Source organism: Heliconius melpomene, chromosome 16 (assembly GCF_056956725.1).
Source record: "Heliconius melpomene rosina isolate 202511_hmr_F chromosome 16, ASM5695672v1, whole genome shotgun sequence".
NCBI lineage: Eukaryota > Metazoa > Arthropoda > Insecta > Lepidoptera > Nymphalidae > Heliconius > Heliconius melpomene.
The window spans coordinates 314,589-337,672 of NC_140404.1; the positions used below are offsets into that span (position 1 = coordinate 314,589).

Sequence of the window (23,084 nt, forward strand, 5' to 3'; positions counted from 1 at the left end):
GGGAGTGGCGGAACTCAACACCGCGCTTGTACAATATTTATAACTCTAGAAAGGCGGTATAAATTCGAATATAAATTAATTAAACATCGTCTAAAAAATTGAGTAGAACAGGATCTAAATTCAGACTTTAGAACAAAATACACGCAGTAAGTAGAATGAATATAAATGATTACGTAATTTTTTCAAAGAATGTTTACGTACAATAACTTTTTATTTTATATTTTTTATTTCTAGGCCAGTAGAGGTTTAGAAGCAGAAGCGTGCGACTGTACTACTTTATATAAACTACACTTGAGTACAATACGCTTAACCTATCGTGTTATAACAAAATTTATTCAATAGGATTCTGTATAAATATTTAGAATTCTATTCAATGTATACTAAGCTAACGGACGCGTTATCTCAAGCCCTAAAGTTTAAGTGGCAATGGGCAGGTCACATATCACGCTACTCTAACAAACCTTGGACCATACAAGCTACAAGCTGGAAAGGTCCTATAGGAAGGAGAAAGGTAGGCAGGCCAACAAGGCGGTGGGCTGATGACATTATAGACATTGCGGGATTAAATTGGACATCTGCGGCAAAAAATAGAGAGGAATGGAAGAGGATGGAGGAGACCTTCACCCAAACAGGGGTTCACATCCAACAATTAGATAACTAAAAGTACTAACACAAGCATTAGGAACATGAAATCTTTCATACTAACATTAATATAAGACTAACATCAAAACTAAAGTGTAAACTAAGTAAATATGTGGTTGTGAATAAAGGGCTAAATTATTATTATTATTATTCAATGTATTCAATATTATTGTTAGTCATCAGAGGTACATTAAAATGATTGAATAAATATTAAATAAAACACAATTTCAACATCAACATGTAAATAGCACGAGAACAATTCACAATACACATTATATAAGCTATATTTTATAACATCAATATGGCGCTCGTTTGGTGCAACAATGACATATTTACACCTTTTGTAGTGTATGTTTACGCATACAATGCCATAATTAACTTTGAAGAAGAGTGCAATTAGGTCATTGTTGGACCAAATGAGCAATATAGTTTGTATACTTTTTATGTATAATTATAGGAAACAATGAGGCTTTGTATGAAATTATTTGCACCATAAGTTATAAAAGCTCTTAATTATAAATATAACAATACTTGTAAACAATAAATCTGTAATAAATACTCCTTGTAATCGTAATAGTTCTAGGATCAATTCCCACTCAGGGAATGGGTATCACCGCCACTGAACACACAATCTTTAAGTATATTGAACGAAAAGTGGAGAACGGAATGTCTTGACACTAGGTCTTCTCCACTTGCCATGCTGTTTATTTTATTTTACTAATCTTACAATACTAATTTGATGGCGTTAATATACATATATTTACTTTTATCATAATGAACAACTATTTAAAAAAATATTTTATTACATAACGTATAGCTATGTAAGTACAGTTGAAGCTTATAAAAATATTTTATTAAAAGATCATGTTTTTAAGCAAAAAGCAATATATTCATTTCATTAAAGATTTTATAATATTTAACAGTTATTAACTTTGTGAACACTTTTAACATAAGGCTTATATTTATTAAAAGTTTTTAATCAGGCTTAGACTTCTTTAATCCATATTTTATCAAGATTTGTATATTAATATTATGAAAATACAAATATTTTTTATTTATATGGAAGGATGGATTAGATTGCGTATCTGTTACATTTTTAACTGTTATAAAATGTATTATCAAACTTGAATGAATTTTTAATTATTCTACAATATTTATAATAAAAATAGAAATAAATTAAACAAAAAAATATTATATTAAACTAAAGCCTTCAATTATTCTAATGTGTATTATAAAAAATATAAACAGATTTGAGATTTGTATAAGGAATGAACATTTACAAAACTTATATATGCTTTACTTATATAATTTTCAATACATAAGTATGCGTTTCATCGTTCCATTTTCATTAGGCCATGACTTGTCGTATTTACTGTATCATAGACGAATGACGACGATCAAACATAGCATTTATATATAATCTATTATTTGGCTGTACCTCATTTGTGCTGTAGTATTTTTGAGCAATGGTAACAATATTTTGATAAAAATACATATTATGTTAAGAATCATAAGCATCAATATCATAAGAATTTTTAAAAATAAAACATTTAATTCGTCTTAAGCATTTTTTCAATGACAGAAGCTTCCCATTTGTTAATTAGCCGTCATTTTTATTAGTAATTATTACTTCGCTTTAACTTAATTAAGTTTGAAAACTTTTAAGAAATAAAAAACATAAAGTAAATGTCAATAACCATTCTCTTTTTAGTAAATCACCGCCGCCATCTTATATTATGGCATTATACATTTATATAACAGTAATTTTGCACATTATTATGACACGATTTCTTCATTTGTACAGTAAATTCAAAATAAATCTTACTGTTACTATTTAAGGCAGTTGGAATTGAAGGCAATATAGTATATAAGGCAGATCATTATTATCATTGTCATAATTATCATTATTTTATTTACTCTTCCTCCTGGCATTAATCCCGGCTATTGCCAGGGTCTGCCCTCCTACTCAACCTACTCCACTTTGCACGGTCTTTTGCGTCATTATTTTATTTACTGTAAGTATATATTTATTTTTATTTTATTATATAACAATATATTTATAATTCTTTATCTGTACTATTTGTTTGTACTATAGGAAACAAATAATGCAGGTACTAACTTTGTTTTAATTATAATAGTTTATAATAAACAAGTAATAGCATTCTTAGTAAAATTTTCTCAAAGTGAGGTCTGTATTTATAAATCGCTCTCAAGTCTGTGATATTGAGATGCCGTTTTCATTCATAAATTATATATCTATGAATCAATGGCAAGACTTGAGAGCGATTTTTCTATCATTATTACGACAAAAAATATCGAGACTTAGATTAATATCAATTATTTTTGTATAAAACAAAACAATATATACATTACAATTTATAACATAATATTTAAAAAACACTTATACTTACAATCTAAATACAATACAGTAAATTTTACTATTTGGCCATTATTTCATAGTATACAAAGTTGCATTAAATATTTGACACCGAAAGCCTTTTAGTATAATTTTTTACAAATTACTGACATTGATGACATGACATTATAATCATAACATGTTTTAACTTTCTTGTGTTTGTTTTACTCATTATAAAAAAAAACATTAAAATATGATATATGTTTTTTTTATAAGTAATCTGTTTCTTTTTAATAATTTATTTTATTAAATCATATAAATATCATTATAAAGAAAAATATACAAAAAGTAAAAATCATTAAATAAACATAATATGTTTAACCTGTCTTCTTTAATCATGTTAAAGTAAAATATTTACCATATTAAAAATAAAATAATTAAGTCTCTAATATAGAAAATGGCACATTTTACTTATAATTACATATTTGAGTTTTTATAATTATATATTTAAGCACACACTAGAAGCCTATTATAATAAAAGCACGTTTTTTTATAATTACCAAGTTTTTTGTCTTAATTGTCAAAATGTACCGTCGTTTTTATTTCTTAATGTAAATATCATCTTATTATTCTTCTTATACAGAATGTTCTATCATTATTTTCAAAATTTTTATTATTTCAGACTTGATTTTTACAAAAAAACATGGTATTTTTAGACATTAATACAAACGTAAGTCTAATAGTCAGTTTTGTAAGGTGTTTCCATGTCTTCTGCGCTTTTTAGCATTAGATAGTAGCTATTTACGCATAGAATACAATAGGCGAGAATACCTGAAAATATATATTACAAACATTAAATACAGATACAGAGACCGGTGGTGGCGTATAATTTGAATTGGCCTCCAGAATTCGGCAGAAAGTAGTAAACGGAAGTGTTTAAATAGAACTGAACACTAGATGCCCAGTTTCCTTCTACCTACCTTAATTTGTTCTAAAAAACATTCTCTTAAATAATGTGTATATGGCAAAGTTTCATACAAAAAGTTACCAGAATTATTTGTTATCATCAAAAAACTTGGATTCTAATCTAAGATTCTTGAAACTATGACTAAAGACTAATTATGCTTGAAAAACTTACCAAAAAACAATATCCCTTCCAAAAACGCCAAAAATATATGAGATCCGGTAGTAGTGAACCCAAACGTCATAGAAAACACTACGTAGGCCAGTGACGCGAAATACAACACTATCATTACCCACACCCACACGCGGAGAGCTGTGACACTCCTCTGAAATATATGAAGTAAGCATTTTAATAATCATAACCTTATATTAACTTTTTTAGCTTCACGCTATATCCCACATATAGCAGGGTAGGCAGAGTTTTCCACCACTTACTGCCGAATTATTGAGGCATTGCTCGTAGAGTGGCGCAACTCAACTCCGCGCTTTGTTTCGTTACCAGAGCGAGGAAATATTAAATAAGGCATTCTTAACATTAGGTTCCTTTTGCCTAGTCTGCTGTATGCGAAATACTTATGCGAGAGAGAGAGAGCGTAAAAATAAAAAAAATATTTAACTAAGTACATTTTTGATCAACTCAGAAGGTAGTTTTAATTCACTTGTTCCTATCAATGTAAGAAAATATTTGGACTTGGCACTTGTCGTCTGATATCCAAGTAGTTTGTACAAATGTCTGTATTTGATGACTGTACAATATATTCTTACAGCAAACAACATTACTATCACTAGCACTAGCTGGCATATGACCGAGTGTTTTATGAAGGCTCACATTACACAGTACGTGTGGGTTCATTATTCTCCCACTGAAGAACGCAATGAAAAAATTTACTCACTTATGCTCATATTTCTTATTTTCCTCTAAGTAGCCGTCTCGAAATTAGAGAATTGAAGAACGTAGTATCTTAGCACTTATTATATCTGCGCACCCTACCATATTTGAAACACAACTAAAACTGAAAGAACCACTTAAAATCTAAATAAATGTTTTTTATTATAATGAATATACTCTGACCTTATGCACAGCATAAATCAATGTAACAGCAAGCAAAACGTGCACAACTGTGAACACGGCCACCGAGGTGGATATTTTGTACCACGTCGAGTACAGGTGGTCCTCCGCGTCCTCCACCGTGCCCACGCTGGGACGGAGAGACTCCGCGAAGAGAGATGAGAGTACCATTAGAGACAGGGACACCAGCTGGAAATTGGTAACATGTTTTATAGTATAGTATTATCGACTAGCCGGCCTTATTAATTTAATCTATACATATTAATATTAATTTTAGCAATATATATTAATTTTAGCCTATTTAATTTTGAGAGACCGTCGATACAATACAAGGCCGTCATGATGCAGAGGCACAAGGGTCGAAGAGTGAACGTTATGATTGAGGATTCGCTTCCCACTCGGGGAATAAATTTTTTAATATTTTCATATCTTCTCTGTGGTAACGAGGCGTTAAGTTACGACACTCAACACGCAATGCCTCCAGAATTCGGCGGGAAGTGAAGACATTAAGTTCCCATAGATGTACGAGATACAGTGTGAAGTTCCAAAAAAACAATTATGTATTTAGATATCATTAGACAGTTCATCACCATCTAAATTCTATCAGTAGTTTATTTTCGTAGTTTACTTTCGTGAAAGTGGAACAAACATACATAACATATGTACCTACATTGATAATATTCAGTGTACAATTTTAATAAGACAATAGCTGTCCCGGCAATTTAGCCACCAATATCTTTAAAGAGGTTAGTAGGTACAGCTTTTTTGAACGCTGTAGACGTGGATTCAAGCAATACGGAGAATGAAGAGAAAATATTTTAAAATATCTTACCAAATGCAAGTACGCGATGAGTTTAGTGCCCGACTCCAGCCCTAAACACCAGCAGAAGGACGTTATGTGCGGAATGCCCATCTTCGTGTGTTTCGGCCTTTTTTCCCTGGAAATAAATAAATAATATTTTTAATTCCAGGACAATCGTGGCGCAGAGATACCAGCGTGCGATTGTACGCGCGACAGGTTGTAGGTTCGATTGCTACTCGATGAAATGAAATATTTAATATTTTCATTTTCCCTCCCTCCTTTAACAAAAGACAAATGGAGCTGAAACTAGGGAACAGAAGCAACACAAACAGAAGTATCTTAACCCTAGGCATCCAGATTCCCTCTGCCTACCCTGCTACTTGCAGAATACAGGTGAAGCAAAAAAAGTCTACGAACACATATTAAAATAAATTACAATAACAATAATACTTTATTGCGCATATATGAAAAAACATACAATACGGGATATTAATTTACAAACAGACAAGTGTGCATCGGCGGCCTTATCATTAAAGCGATTAAATATCAATTAAGTATTTACTTATTATTTGAGGCCAGTCGGCGCTGGGGCTCAAGCGTGACTGTAAACGCGACAAGTTGTGAGTTCGATTCCCACTCGAACAAATTAAATATTTAATATTTTCATTTTACTTTCATGTAAAGCTGTAGAAGCTAAAAAATATTACGTATAACGTAGAGGAATTATCTCTTTTTTTCATTAAGTTTAATACACAATGGAAACAATCAAAGACTGTTATTGCGCAATAGCACTGTTGTAAAAGCGACGGTTTTGGGGTGCGTTCCCACTCGCATATAAAATTAGGGGAAAAGCTAACACTATATACTAAACACTATGCTCTTAAAAAAAAGTACGGACCACGTGTCTGTAGTGTTTAGTTGAAATAAATATTTAAAAAAAAAACACCATGTTCTCTCTGCCTACCCCCTGCTTTATGCGAGATCCCGTACAGTAAAGCTGAAAGTTATGAATTAAATAAATTAATAGTTTAAAAATGACAAACGCGTTTTTTTTCAACAGAACACAATTAGACGTATGAAACGAGCACAAACTCGATATGTTTATTAGTAAGCAGTCGAAGATTCCATCGGCTACCTTCAAATTCCATCATCAGACCAGCTCGATGGTACCACAGTATTCTATTGTCATCTAATCTACATATAAGTAGAAACCATAATTCGGATTCTTAGATTTTATTCAGCTCGATCTGATAAAAGCGTGTTAAAATACATTTGGTGACTAACAGGCACACAGTATATAGTAGGAAAATCAACTCACTCAATACAAAAGTTGCGAACGTCCGTCTGCATCGTGCACACAATTAATAATAACAAATGGAACTACCTAACTATTAAAACAGCAACCTATAATAGTGGACGTACTGGTTTTTAAGGTAAATACGGTACAAATTGAAAACTTATACGCAATAAACATTATTTAAGATTTAATTCGAATTAATATTCGTATTTTCAACGAATATTTTCATTATTTATGCGTACTTCATAGTTTACAAAGTTGGTAGATGACATTAAGTAACATAATCTATATATATAAAAGGACTTGTCCTCACTGACTGAGGTAAGACGCACGCACAGCCGTAACCACTGTGCGTAGAAACCTGGAACTTGGACAGATGTTTACTTTCGTAATCTGGACATCCACTAAGAAGGGATTTCGAAAATTTTTAACCCTAAAGGGGTGAAATAGGGGTTGAAAGTTTGTATCGAAAAAAATTTTAATCGGTACCGATTTTCATAAAATTTTAAATTTCGATTTTTAAAAGTATTTAATTGAACACGTGTTTCATCGTTTTCTAGAATTTTCCCCCTGCATATAAGGGGTTGAAAGTTTGTATAGAATTTTTTTTAAATCGGCTCCAATTTTTATAAAATTTGAAATTCAGACTCTTAAAATTATTTAATTGAACATGTGTTTCATGGTTTTCTAGAATTCACCCCCTAAGGGTGCAAGTAAGGGGTTGAAAGTTTGTACGGAAAAATCGTTAAATCGCCACCGATTTTTATAAAATTAGAAATTTAGACTCTTAAAAATATTTTATTGAACACATGTTTTATGGTTTATTAGAATTCACCCCCAAAATAAGCTAGCGAAGCTGCGCGCGTCCGCTAGTTTTCTATATTTTCATAAACTCAACGACGCATTAAGGCGATTAAGATCCATATTTGACAACCGCTGTCAATTCTAAGATCGATCTTGAGATGCTTTGATGAGTAATTACATTCATAGATTAATAATTATATTTATTTTTTTTTAGCCTCACGCTGTATCCCGCACACATCATGCAGAAGGAACGTAGTGTTAAGATACTCCGTTCTCCACTTTCTGCCGAATTCTGGAGGCATTGCGAGTTGAGTGGAAGAACTCAACGCAGCGCTTTGCCTCGACACCAGAACGACGAAATGGAAATATGAACGTAAATAAATATTAATAATCATTATATATGAACTAAAATGGCAGCTCAAGATCGATCTTACCATCAAAATCAATTCCTCAGAGTTGAGAGCGGTTTATAAATTCTGGTCTTACTGCGCGTTGGGAGACTTATAAAATATTACGCTTATGTACTTTTATAAGATTATGAGGTTTTTCCCCATGGTTAATCTTTACGTTATTTCCTTATCATAAGAGATAAGTTTATAATCCTGACATAAGAAATATATTCTCTACTCTCGTTAAAAAACGTAATACTACTTCTTAAAAAACGAAAATAGTTCCTTAAACATATGCAGTATCTCATTTCCATTTTCTAAGACAAATCGTGGTGTTAAGTTCCGCCACTCAACACGGAGAACTTTGATGGTAAATTCTCACTGTCTATACTGCTATGCGACATAATGCAAGAAGGTAAAACATCTCTACAGAATAAATGAACCTTAAACCTGGCATACACTGAGCAATGACCTTTCAAGGTCTCGTAATGATTTATATTATACGGACGGCTGTACAAATAGTGAAAATGTCTCCTATAATATAATATTTTAATATGTTTTTGGGGCATTTGAATTGAATAAAAAAAATGTAAATAGGTTAATCTTCGCGATCAAGATCGAACCTGGGAACCAAGACACTCCGTTTCCATTTAAGACACTTCCGTTCCCCTCTTTCCTCCGAACTCTGGGGGGAACCCACAGCCGTGCTTTTCTTTTGCGAAACTGGTCGTGTATACAGACGCACGCGTGTGCTCCTGCGCCACGACTGGCCTGAGTCTCTTTACAAAATCAAAAATTATTAAGAGCAAAAATATTTCAACCCCTTTTTAAAGGAATTCTGGTATCTAAATTATTTCTCCTTTAGATATGTATTAAATTAGACGCGAAGTAGCGAACAGTGTCTTAACACTAACCCCTGCCTGCCTACAACACTAAAATAAGAGAGATGGCTATTCCTGTACAAAAATCACAATTCTACAAACTACAGAAATAACAATAAAAACTGGATCAACATATTCACACTACATTGAGATTGAAGACTAAAAAAGAAAACCTTGTCATTATTTATAAATAGACATACACTTCCATTTGTAGTTCTTAGTTGGTCTAAAATATTTTTTATATTGGTTTATTTCTTTCAACAGCCCATCATGGCACAGTAGGGCTATACCTACATGATGTTTCATATTTATCAGTTCTGTGCCCATATAGAAAAGCTTATATTTTAATTGTCAGTTTATGAATTTAAATTATGCTTTCAATGAAAATTGTTTTCTTCGGTCAGTGCTGCAGACATGGAGTAATCTTTCAATATATTTCTCTACTAAACTAGATGTAAAGAAAGTAATAGAAATATTAATAAAATATTAAAAGCATATATAACATACTAGCTTCTTACAATTTCACCCACAAACATCAAATACAGCATTATAGTTAGAGTAAAGCTGAAAAAAAGTAAATATAGAGCAACTGTTAAATTTGTTACCAGCCGTTCTCCTGAATACTGCCTTCTGCGAGCTGGTGATAAGAACATTCAACAGTGCTTTGAGTACTTTGATGAATATTTTTAATTGTATTTGAATTTGAATGAGCTGTGGGTTTGACTGATGATTTCAATATAGAATTTGTCATGTGTCGTATGATAAATGTGATGCCTGTGGCCTTGCTCAATAAAAGGACAATCAATACAAAAAGAATTTGCCAATGCATTCAACCAAATGACCACACTGGCATGTTGTACATATGATGGTATAAATAGTTCATACAATTCTTTTTTACATAGCCAATGTATACTTATATTATAAAGTCAAAAAGTTTGTTTGATTGTATGCGCTAATCTTATTTGTGTTATTTCAATTAAAAAATATATGTTTGTATTGGATAGACCATCTATCAAGAAAGGTAATTGTTGTAATGTTATTTACTGTACCTGAGGTTGAAGTTACCTCCAGCACTCTAATTGTCACCTTCATAAGTCATACACAAGTAGATAATCCCATTTGACAATAGTTACGAAATTCCAGGAAGAAGCTAGTATAAACTAAATATAGATACATATTTTTTTTTCTTTCTTAACACATTCAAGTAATACGGGCCACGTTACTATAGAATACAAAATCATCTAGATCCTCCTAGAGTTATCATTTGTAATTGGTTTTCTCATCATTTATATAAGATAAACTAGTTTATTTATGATAACGAAATGATATTCTTAAGCTATTTAATGTCCTAACATTAATATTCCAGGAAAACGCGGTGCTATGAAAATATTTATAATATAACCAAATCTACTACATGCATAAAATATTTTTTTTGTTTTTTGTTTTATATACTTAATTAAGTTACATGAACAAATATTTACTTTAATTAAAAATTCTACAGACGAAACAAGTAAAACAATATGCGACGTTTACAAAAAAATTTATATCCTATTAGATTAACTTAGGAAATATAAGCAAGTATATTCATTAATAATTATTGCAAAATATGTACCTTTACTGGTGTACTCTCTAATTACTTCTTTTTGATTTATTTACTTCTTTTTATAACACTTACAATACGCACGATATAAAATTTATATAAATTTAAACTACGCACTGAAGTCTTATCTAAGAGATGATAAATATAGTTTAGTAATTGAATCAAAGCCGCTATCTGAGAGAAAACCTAATATTTTCTATGGAACAAAAAGAATGTTGATTTAGAAGTTTTCACTCAAATGAAATTTGAAATTTTAATGAATAAAAGAACAGTATAAAAGATATTGTCTATACAAAAAGACAGAGATAGCAATAGAATAGATCGCTTGACAGACGGGATATAACGTTTCATTTTATGCAGAATATTTTTCCCATAATAAATTGTCTGCTTTAATTTTTATTGCTTAATTCTGCTGTAATTTCATTTTCGAATTGTGTATTATTAAAATATATCATAAAATACACAAGGTAATGTTGAAACAGAAAACATATCTGTAATATTGCGCTTCGATAGTAAATTAGCTTCACGCTTCATGAGAGTTACATAGTCTGAGAAAACGGAGCGCCAAAAGCTACTGTAAAAAAGTTAAGAAATATTCAAATCTATTATACATAGTTAATATTTGAAAACTATGTATATAAATCATTTCAAAATACTTTATTACAAAACACTAATTTTATCAATTATTATACAATGGGACAAGAATAAAGCTAGTAGGTAATGTAATAATACACATTTTATTATTAAAAAATATTTATTTACAACAATATATTATCATTAGTTTCACTTCATTGGTATAAAATTAACAACAAATAACAAAACATAAGTTCTTATAATATCTAAATAATGATTAATTTTAATTTTTACAGTTTTTTTGTTTCTGTTTACAAAATTTATGTAGCAAAATTTATACTATGTATTGAAATTTGAATTAAACGATAAAAAATATTTTACCTCCGTTTTTATATTAATATCTATAACCTTATTTACGTACAAAAGTGTAATAATTACATCACAGAATTATATTTTCTTAAAAATTAAAATACTTTATATTTTATCACAGATACTCTTTACAAATAACCAAAAAAATCCAATTTGTGTAAATAAATTAAGAACTATATAAAATATAAATACACGGTATACCACATATAAAAAACCATTTTAATACTAATGTTATAGTAATTTAAATATTGAAAACATGTTTAAATAATAATTAAAGAAAAGTTATATATAATAATAAAAAAACAAAACTAAACACGGGCTTCATAAGTAAAAAAATACCCCTGGTGGGACTCGAACCCACAATCCCCGGCTTAGGAGGCCGATGCCTTATCCATTAGGCCACAGGGGCTTACGCAACTGGTGAACATTTTTGTAGTAGGTATGTTCTTTCTATATCATAATTTTATAAAAATCTTCGTGTAAATTTAAATTACATTCAAATTCAAAAACATATGTCTAAAATGAAAACCTTAAGCTATATTATTTTGAGTAAGTATAAAAATGCCCCAAAGACACACACGAGCTCCGAGATAGGTTGTGGGTGCGATTGCTACTTGAGGAAATGATACTTATAATAAATCTTAACGGATAGGTGTCTGTACGTGGAGAATATGTTCTAATTCACTACGACGCGATGGTTACAATGTCTCTAGTTGGAAACTGGAAAGTTGGAAACTATTAAACATAAAGATTTCTGCTAACTTTTCAGTCATACAGCGTGATCTTGCATCCACACTGGTTGGTAGAGCTTGGCGGAGTTGTGGAACCTCCTCTCGTCGTCTTCGTACATTATTTGTTTATGTCGACTGTGGACTACGACTATACAGTATACTGATATGCCTGTAAATTAAAAAATATTGTTGTTACTAAATAAAATATATTTTAACATGAGACCATTGTAATTGACCACCATAGTCAACAGTTAACTTATTACACATTTCGCCATTTCACCCATTACAGCCTACAGGTTACTTCACTTACAAGCTCTGGTAAGATGCACGACGACCACTACAATTTCTACCACCAACGTGTCTCCCGTGTCCTGCAGGATGAGGCTAATGCCAGTCAGACACAGTACGAAGAAGACGGCGGTCAACATGCCCGTTACTATCGTCCATGGTAGCGTTAGCAGGGGTAGTTTCTGAAATGAATGGTGAAATATTTTACACAGCAAGGTAGGCAGAGGGATACTGGTGTTAAGAAGTGAGCTTTCAGCTGAATTGTGGAGGTATTGCGTGTTGAATGCCGGAACTCAACGCCGCATTTTGCCTTCACACGAGAGCGAACAAATGAAAATATAAATAAATATTTAATTTCCTCGAGTGGGGATCGAACCGACAACCAGTCGTGTTTACAGTCACATTTGTGTCCCTGCGCCACGACTGGCCACGATATTTTTAATAATCTTAAAGTTGAAATCCCGTTACATTCAATTAAATGTGTTTTCTAAAAAGGTAAAAATATTACATTTTAAATCAAAATCAAAATATTCCTTATTTTATTAAGGTCACAAAAGCACCTTTGAAACCACATGCTCGGAAGGAAGGTTTTTTTTTTCATTATATTAATTCATATTTCGTGGTACTTTTTAACCGTTGCCTCAGAACTTTTTACTGGGTGAACCGATTTTGATAATTCTATTTTTATTTGAAAGCTGGTGTTTTCCGTGTGGACCCATGATTAAGTCCATTTCTGACAATAATAGCCATGAACAAAATCGACGGCCTCTACAAATATAAATTAAGAAAAAACACAAAAAAAGAGTACCAACCTTATAAGCAGCAACAATAAGTAGAATAGAGAATAACAAAGTAATTCCACTGACGACAGCTGCAGCTACGTACAGGATGTACCTGTGAGCGGACACTGCGCCGTCGGCGCCCAGCGGCGTCAGCGACACCAGCAGAGTGTAGCCCGCTAACTCGAGTAGCGACCAAAACTGGAAATAGTTTTATATTAGGTATATTAATATATTTATAGTACTGATAGCCGCAACTTTGTTTGCTAATATGTGGGGGAGTTATGAGATCTCCTGTCTACGCTCCCCAACGAAATTGTTGGACTTCTTTAAAGTAGGTCGACTGACAGAGCCGTAGAATATATTACAGCTGGTGATAGAGTAGAGTACGTCATCTCCAAATATTTGTATCTCCTTTTAGGGCTATTTATTTCTTGGTCCGATTTTTTCAATTTTCGAGATAGGAGTCATGTAAGTAGTTGGGATTCGTTGGTTCTGGCGCACGCGCCAGAACCAACGAATGCGCTAGAACCACGGGAGTGTGCCAGACCCCGCGCGTCGACTTGGCGATGCGTCGAAACTAAAAAAAAAAAAAAAAAAAGGTTTAGCCCCCCATTTGAATCGATTGCGCCGGGTCCCAGAGCCGTAGCTCTAACCGTTCCAAAGATAGCTTTTCGATTAATTAAATGCCACTAGACGCGTCTCTTATCAGTCACCCTCATCAAGCTCGGGCCCGGCCTTATCGCTCGCTTCCCCGAATTGCTAACAACGAACCTACGTCACAGTGCAGTGTTGCTGTCTCTTTCTTGCATTACTTATCACCCAACGACACCACAGTGCCCGTCTCTTTGTCGCTATGTTGCCTAACAATTTGTTTATTAAAAACTTCTCATTTAATATGTAATTTCTATCATTTTAATTTAATAAAAATTGTATTTTTTACTATATAATGTTTCAAATAATGGTGCGCCGATGTAACAATATTTTGTTTATTAAAACTTCTCATTTAATATATATATTTTTATGAAATCTAACAATAAGAAATCGAAATGAGAGTATAAAAATGTAAAGAAATGTTCAACCTAACCTAACCTAAATCGCTTTCTACAAATGATTTTCTTATTACAATCTTTGTGAATTTATTTAGTCTGAATACTTCCATTGTATTTTTTACTATATAATGTTTCAAATAATGGTGCGCCGATGTAACAATATTTTGTTTATTAAAACTTCTCATTTAATATATATATTTTTATGAAATCTAACAATAAGAAATCGAAATGAGAGTATAAAAATGTAAAGAAATGTTCAACCTAACCTAACCTAAATCGCTTTCTACAAATGATTTTCTTATTACAATCTTTGTGAATTTATTTAGTCTAAATACTTCCATTGTATTTTTTACTATATAATGTTTCAAATAATGGTGCGCCGATGTAACAATATTTTGTTTATTAAAACTTCTCATTTAATATATATATTTTTATGAAATCTAACAAAAAGAAATCGAAATGAAAATCTTTTGTTTATTAAAAACTTCTCATTTAATATATATATTTTTATGAAATCTAACAAAAAGAAATCGAAATGAGAGAATAAAAATGTAAAGAAATGTTCAACCTAACCTAACCTAAGAATGAAAATCTTTTGTTTATTAAAAACTTCTCATTTATTACATTTTTATTCTCTCATTTCGATTTCTTTTTGTTAGATTTCATAAAAATATATATATTAAATGAGAAGTTTTTAATAAACAAAAGATTTTCATTCTTAGGTTAGGTTAGGTTGAACATGTCTTTACATTTTTATTCTCTCATTTCGATTTCTTTTTGTTAGATTTCATAAAAATATATATATTAAATGAGAAGTTTTTAATAAACAAAAGATTTTCATTCTTAGGTTAGGTTAGGTTGAACATTTCTTTACATTTTTATTCTCTCATTTCGATTTCTTTTTGTTAGATTTCATAAAAATATATATATTAAATGAGAAGTTTTTAATAAGCAAAAGATTTTCATTCTTAGGTTAGGTTAGGTTGAACATTTCTTTACATTTTTATTCTCTCATTTCGATTTCTTTTTGTTAGATTTCATAAAAATATATATATTAAATGAGAAGTTTTTAATAAACAAAAGATTTTCATTCTTAGGTTAGGTTAGGTTGAACATTTCTTTACATTTTTATTCTCTCATTTCGATTTCTTTTTGTTAGATTTCATAAAAATATATATATTAAATGAGAAGTTTTTAATAAACAAAAGATTTTCATTCTTAGGTTAGGTTAGGTTGAACATTTCTTTACATTTTTATTCTCTCATTTCGATTTCTTTTTGTTAGATTTCATAAAAATATATATATTAAATGAGAAGTTTTAATAAACAAAATATTGTTACATCGGCGCACCATTATTTGAAACATTATATAGTAAAAAATACAATGGAAGTATTTAGACTAAATAAATTCACAAAGATTGTAATAAGAAAATCATTTGTAGAAAGCGATTTAGGTTAGGTTAGGTTGAACATTTCTTTACATTTTTATACTCTCATTTCGATTTCTTATTGTTAGATTTCATAAAAATATATATATTAAATGAGAAGTTTTAATAAACAAAATATTGTTACATCGGCGCACCATTATTTGAAACATTATATAGTAAAAAATACAATTTTTATTAAATTAAAATGATAGAAATTACATATTAAATGAGAAGTTTTTAATAAACAAATTGTTAGGCAACATAGCGACAAAGAGACGGGCACTGTGGTGTCGTTGGGTGATAAGTAATGCAAGAAAGAGACAGCAACACTGCACTGTGACGTAGGTTCGTTGTTAGCAATTCGGGGAAGCGAGCGATAAGGCCGGGCCCGAGCTTGATGAGGGTGACTGATAAGAGACGCGTCTAGTGGCATTTAATTAATCGAAAAGCTATCTTTGGAACGGTTAGAGCTACGGCTCTGGGACCCGGCGCAATCGATTCAAATGGGGGGCTAAACCTTTTTTTTTTTTTTTTTTTTTTTTAGTTTCGACGCATCGCCAAGTCGACGCGCGGGGTCTGGCACACTCCCGTGGTTCTAGCGCATTCGTTGGTTCTGGCGCGTGCGCCAGAACCAACGAATCCCAACTACTCATGTAAAGTTTTTTTAAATTATTTTTCGACAATAAGTTGTTAAATTATAAATACTCGAACAAAATATTTATATGTTTCTTTTTTATACGTTTTCTTAATAAGTATTTTTCTTTCCTAACTGTGGAATAACACTTTCAAAATATTAAATAAATATGCAACTAGGTATAAGTAAGGCATTCACTTACACGATTAAATATTTTTTGATTGAGCATAATTCTTATCCAATGTTATATTGTAGCTGTTTCTTAGTAACATATCAACAGCATTTCTTAGTAGAGGCAATGTGAGACGATCTAACAATGTGATGAAGTGATCTCAAATACTGTAGGTATAGTTCGCCCAACTATGAGTTTGATTCCCACTTCCTAGAGCGGTGAAATAAGGGGGGCCGGGCGCCGGGCTTTAGTGCCCGATCGAAGAAATTAAAATATTAATAAATAATAATTAATTTTCTCGAGTGGAGTTCAAACCCGGCAGGATATAAGTGGAGGAATCTAGTGTTAAGAAACTCCATTCAGAGAGCACACCCACATTACTCAAAACATTGTATGTTTAGTGGCAGCTAATTCCATCGTCAGCAAATCGAATCCACAACAGTCGCGCTTACATTCCGAATTCAGAAAATATTAAAATATCAAAAGATTATTATTTATGACCGTTTCTCAGGCCCGTATTTATAAATCGCTCTCAATACTAAGATCGATCTTGAGAGCGGGTTATAAGCACGGGCCTTAGTCTCTATAATACTAGTAAAAGTAATATAATCTTATAATAGTCGAGCATCATTCGTCGGGTCGTCACTCGTCATATAAACAAACATTGCTTTCAAGGTTGTGACGTCACAGTCCTCGCACGCGGTACGGAAGAGAGATGACATAAGACAACATTTATTAATAGTAAAATAGCTACTAAATATTAATTTACTTACTTACTTTTTAAATGTTATGTTAATGTGCGGCGTTGTGTTTCGGTAATATTAAATTAAAACATATCATCGATGAAATCTTATATTGAGGAACTCTCTGATCTTTCATTTTCAGGAGTAAAAGCATCTAACTTACAAAAGATCTGAATAGTTCATGTCATCATGGTACGCTTGTCAAATGCCTGAATAAGCACAATTGTTGTGTATTTCGCACGAAGCAGGGGGGCAGTTCCAGGAGAACCAAGTCAAAACCAAAGTATTTTTTTAATAAATAACAACAATTTGTTATATTAACACAAAAACTCTCTCAATGAAACAAACAAAACTATAAAATCGTATGTCATAGATAAAAAAAAAACACTTACCGTATATAAATAACCTATGACCAAGGTCCCAGTGTGGAGAGACGCGCAGCAACAACAACTTTTCACCATAGGCACACCCATATTTAAAAAAAATAACATAAATTTAACAGCTAAACTAAAATTAAGATAAAACAAACAATATTTCCAACGACGTCCAGTTCTATTGAAATTTCCTTTATCACTGTTTCAGTTCATAGAGGTGTTTGTAGCTGCGTTAGCTTTGCGAGTGTTTCTGTTATCAAACAGTGAGTTTTGATCTGACTAATCTACTGATAACGATATTTTATACTTGGCCTTGATGCTTGATGTGACGTGTGAATGTGAATTTAGAAAACATATTGAAGTTATTTCTTATCCTTGCGTAATTTGGGTGGAGGGAATTTAGTGATATATTTTCCGCTTTCTCCTGTTTGTATGACATCGAGAGACATGGAGGCAAGGAACGTCTTAATTGTTTATCAAAGGCAGCGTCTAACTACGGTTGTGGGTTCGATTTTCACTCAAGAGAATGAATTATATTCATTTCCTCGTTGTAGTGCCCGATGAAAGCGCGATGTTAAATTCTGCCTCTTAACTCGCAATCTCCGCTTTTATCCTCTGCTTATCCTGCTTTACGGGAAAATATGTAATGCTGTTTTTATGTCAGTTCTCAACAAAAAGCCTTTCCCGAGAAAAACTTCATCAATCAGATATAAGAGATAGTTTTGGAATCATTTAGAGTTACGTGGAAGAAATACTAAGGTACAAACATAATTTTAAAATTTAAAAAAATAATAATAAATATATATTTAGTTATTTTTAATAAAAATTCAAAACTAGTCGAAGTAGGTACACCTGTTGTAAATTAAACTTTAAACACAATCTAGCAAGTTTGCTCAGAAATTAAATAAGGACGATACAATTGCTAACATAGAACTCGTCTAGAAAAGTACATAGAATTATCAAGTTTAAAATTATTGAACAACCATTCCATTACTGCTCTGATACATACATTTATAAATAATATTAACAAAATAATTACATTTTAAATATTCTTAGATTGTATTATTACAATAATTATCAATTGCATTTTTTTAATTATTATCTATTTTAAATTATGAAAACGATTTAAACAATAAAATAAGACCAGTCAAGTGTGAATCTCACACTGATGATTCCGTACCAATTTCAATATTATGTAGGTCAATGAGAAGTGCAAGTGCTTCGTGTAGCTCTGAACAAAACTGTCTAGGAATATGATTTGGCACTTAGAAAAACGGGGTGTGTTAACACCGGGTTCTCTCTGCTTTCCATTCCATAAATGCGGAAGGTAAGTAAAAAATAATGAAATCGTAGATATTTAGGTTACATTTTTAGGTTTACGTCATCATCACGCTACGTCGTCGCTTACAATTTATTTGTGCGAAAGAGGCGTGTGCTCGAGTATACTTTAAAACCGTAGATAGGTGTGTTATTATTTAATCTACCAACTAATTAGATAATATTTTGATTATATCCATTAAACTCTAGTCCATCATTATTATAAAGAGATGACAAATCGCTTTAGTAATTGCAATTATAATGTTATCGATTCGGAATTTTGTTCGTGCAATAAGACTTACATGTAATATTTCTTCGTACATATGACATCATACACTCAATTGTCCTGATTTAGAACTTGATATTTAATAATAAAATATTGAGTGCCGTGGCTCAGTGGCAGCGTACCAGCATCTGAAAGTAAACGCTGTGATAGTGGGTACAATCCCTAATCGGGGGAATGAAATATTTATATTTCCGCAGCGGTCTTGCCAATTCATTCAGGCGGAAAGTGGGGAACACAGTGTCTTAAAAAAAGGTTCTCTATGCCGCTGCATAGCAGGATAGGCAGAGTATCTAGTATATAGTAGTAGTCTTTATCTAGTAGCTAGTATAAGGACAATCTGTTTTCTACTTTCCGCCCAATTTTCGACAGTATCGCCACTTTATGACTTTTTCAGAAGAGCGAAAAAAAAAAATAGTTTCCCTAAGCGGGATTCGAATCCGCAACTGTCGTGCTTACAACGAGACGTCATGCCTTGTATTGATTATAAGAAGATAATAAACGTTTCCCTAAAGCTATGTTCCGATTAAAACATTAAATGTAAAGTCCCTTTATTCTCTGATAACACGCCTTATCTGATAACAACATTCCTTAAACATAATTAGTTACTATTTGTCTTATAACAATAAAGAAAAACAGTCGTAATCTCTTTAAACACGGTAATCTCTTATGACAATAACTTATAAATAAATATTTATTAAATAAAATTAATTTCTTGAATAAAATAGTATAAATTTATTTGAATAAATTATATTTTTAATTATTAATAATAATCAATTTGAAATGTGTCTACAATTGTCGAGTTGCTGTTTCTGTGTCAGTTTGGATGTTGGTTCCAAAGTCATATCCATCTTGAGCTTGGTAAGTGTTTCACAGTGTTTTGTACTCAAAGTTCATACAGTTTCACGCTTTTTCCCGTCTTGCTATACGGGTAAGCAGGCAAGCTACTCTAGTGGCAAGACACTCCTTTCTCCACTCTCCACCGAATCTTTGAGACATTGAGTGCTGAGTGGGGGAACTCAACGTCCTTCCTCTACCAGAGTGAGGAAAAAAAAATAATAAATATCATTTCTAGGAGTAAAGATAGACTACAATATAAGAAAACATAAAACTAGGGTTTAATATTTCATCACATTACGAAATCATCAATTTCCACTATAAGGCACTCCACTCTATAATCCACTTTAACAAATATCTTCGTCTTTATAGAATAACCTGAATAAAATTAATATTAATTTGTAAATACATAGATTGAAACTTTTATTTCTCCAAGTCTATGAAGAGGCTAGTCGTGGCGCAGATGCTCAAGTGTGAGACTGTAAACATGACTGTAACGAGGCAAAGCACGATCTTATGAGAAATACATAGATATTTCTTGTTCGACCTGACTTGGAACTGATAATGTGTATGTGTGTCTGTCTTCCACGTTTTTGGCTAGAAGCACGCGCGATCTGATTCCTATAGTGGACAAGGCCTCAACCCTAAAAACATTTGACGATACACTTCCTCAAAAGACAGTTATTTTTTAATCTATCTTGAAAATTTAGATAGGTACATCTACATTTAACAAATTGTAAAATAGTTTTTATTGCTTACAGATATTTTCAGTAGTAATAGGGATGTTATACGGCACGGCCGCACTGATGCCGTACTTGAACGAGTCCAGGAAGATAGTGTACGCCATAGTCGCTAATATCACAATGATCCAGATCCTTATTGAATGTCTACTCATTTATGGAGTCTTTGGGGTAAAAAAATATTTTATTATAATTTCTAATAATAGTATACGGTTGCGGGTTTGATTTTCCTGGGCATAATTTTGAAAAAGAAAACGAATAAAAAATATTGCTAGCTCCGGAGAGTGTTACCAATAATTATTTCCGTTTCTGTTTTTTAGTTTAATAGACACTACGTTTCCCACACACAACCAAAATTTTGAGACATTGGGTGTTGGATGGCGGAACAGTGTCCTCTCAGTGTGCTTCCCTACACTCCTACCTACTTCCATGTTCTAAGCCAAGTGCGTTAAGTTAACTTAAGCAAGTGCGTTATATTCTGTCATTCAATAATGAAACCTTTGTAATATAATTATATGTTTGCTACAACATTATAAAAATTTTATTCTTCTCTCTTTATTTCAGAAAAAACCACGTCTAATTTTACCTTGGCTGGTCACGAATTGGGTTATTTGTATATGTCTCCTAGGACTCTCTGTGCTTGGCACCGTCCTCATCATCTTGCAGTACACAGGAGATGATGAGACCAGTGAAATCAGTACCACCGCCACTGCTTATGGTACTGTCGCAGGTTAGCATATGTTTTTTTTTAATGTGAGCCAGTAGGGCAGATCAAAGCTCTAAACAACTTTTATTTCCAGTGGTGAAATTCTACTTCGCATCAGTAATAAGCAGCCGGAGAGAGGAAATGCTCTACTACGACGTCAGTGACTCTGCACAAGGTCTGATACGGAGAGATTTCGTGGTACATAAAGTATAATCGTGAAGTATATTTTGTTTTTACGTCAAGATCTGAGAAAAAACAAATTGTTACTTTGAGAACAAGCAATAAATTTCAAGCATAAATGAAATAGATGACAATCCTAATAGCTGGACTAGAAAGGATTTCTTAAATTGCTATAGATATCGTTATACGTGGCCACCGTGGCGCAGTCGGACAGTGTCTCACTTTACATTTGACATACGATGGTTGTAAATTCGATGGCTATTCGGGGAATAAATTATTTTAATTTTCCCGCTCTGGCAACATTATATAATCTTTCATAACATTCCAAGTATTATTAGCGATATGTTTATTATTTAAGGTATAAATAAAGATATTTATTTTAATATTAAAAGTTTTTCTTTGGCTCCTGATGGCACATTTATCAAATAAATTTATTTAATGTAAGTGGTAAGGTTAGGTATATTTTATCATATTTTTTTAGCTCCTTGCTGTATCCCGCACATAAAGGCAGTAGTAGTAGGCAGAGGTAACCTACTGTAAAAACATTCCGATTTGATTTTCGCATTTCCTAGAGGAAGTTGCCCGAGAAAATTTAACGGTTATTATATGAACAATTGTACTTGAACACCACGAGGGATAATTACGCGCACTCACACTGCTCGCTCGTGTTTGATGAAAACTGTTCTTTTGTAGAGCTAGAACAGGTGTATTATATCGATGTATTGTTTCATTCTGTCATAATAGGGAAGATAGTGTAAAGACACTTCGTTCCTTACAATTTTAGACATCGATTTGAATTAAAATAATTCATCTCCCCGACTAGAAATCGAACTCATAACCGCCAGGCCGGGGCTACGGGATTCAAGGGAGTCCATCATATCCCGGACAGGTATAGGTAATACTTACTTACCTAAGGAAAAGGCGACTGTTGAATTTTTTTGCCATCTCTTCTCAGTAGAACGGCCTTCCAAGATGATGGTAGCTTCCTGTACTGACGCAACTGACATCTATCTAACTTGACGATTCAGTGCTTGTGCAAAGGCCTAATTAAATAAATTATATTTAGATTTTGATTAC

The 23,084-nt window shown here is 32.1% G+C and overlaps 3 protein-coding genes and 1 non-coding gene across 5 annotated transcripts; 1 reads left to right on the forward strand and 3 right to left on the reverse strand.

Moving 5' to 3' along the window:
- Window positions 1-867: 867 nt before the first annotated feature.
- LOC146530605 (uncharacterized) lies at window positions 868-11,078 on the reverse strand. 2 transcript variants are annotated; one of them, XM_085198999.1, is made up of 5 exons: window positions 10,816-11,078; window positions 5,863-5,968; window positions 5,034-5,219; window positions 4,137-4,287; window positions 868-3,829 (listed from the first exon to the last, which is right to left on the reverse strand). In XM_085198999.1, the coding sequence occupies exons 2-5, from the start codon at window positions 5,941-5,943 to the stop codon at window positions 3,735-3,737; spliced, it is 513 nt and encodes a 170-aa protein (XP_085055125.1). In that variant the 5' UTR covers window positions 5,944-5,968; window positions 10,816-11,078; the 3' UTR covers window positions 868-3,734. The 2 variants fall into 2 exon arrangements, with proteins under 2 accessions (XP_085055125.1, XP_085055124.1); XM_085198998.1 differs by lacking the exon at window positions 10,816-11,078 and adding an exon at window positions 7,151-7,342.
- Window positions 11,079-11,666: 588 nt separating this feature from the next.
- LOC146530606 (uncharacterized) lies at window positions 11,667-18,197 on the reverse strand. Its single transcript, XM_085199000.1, has 4 exons — window positions 17,963-18,197; window positions 13,577-13,744; window positions 12,787-12,946; window positions 11,667-12,645 (listed from the first exon to the last, which is right to left on the reverse strand). The coding sequence occupies exons 1-4, from the start codon at window positions 18,059-18,061 to the stop codon at window positions 12,515-12,517; spliced, it is 558 nt and encodes a 185-aa protein (XP_085055126.1). The 5' UTR covers window positions 18,062-18,197; the 3' UTR covers window positions 11,667-12,514.
- On the reverse strand, window positions 12,082-12,154 carry TRNAR-CCU (transfer RNA arginine (anticodon CCU)). The gene has a single exon. It is a non-coding gene; the product is annotated as a tRNA-Arg (tRNA).
- A 1,976-nt stretch (window positions 18,198-20,173) lies between the features above and the next one.
- Window positions 20,174-22,390, forward strand: LOC146530608 (uncharacterized). The gene is made up of 4 exons (XM_085199364.1): window positions 20,174-20,405; window positions 21,143-21,292; window positions 21,686-21,851; window positions 21,922-22,390. Exons 1-4 carry the CDS (start codon window positions 20,328-20,330, stop codon window positions 22,038-22,040), a joined length of 513 nt encoding a protein of 170 aa, XP_085055490.1. The 5' UTR covers window positions 20,174-20,327; the 3' UTR covers window positions 22,041-22,390.
- Window positions 22,391-23,084: the final 694 nt, after the last annotated feature.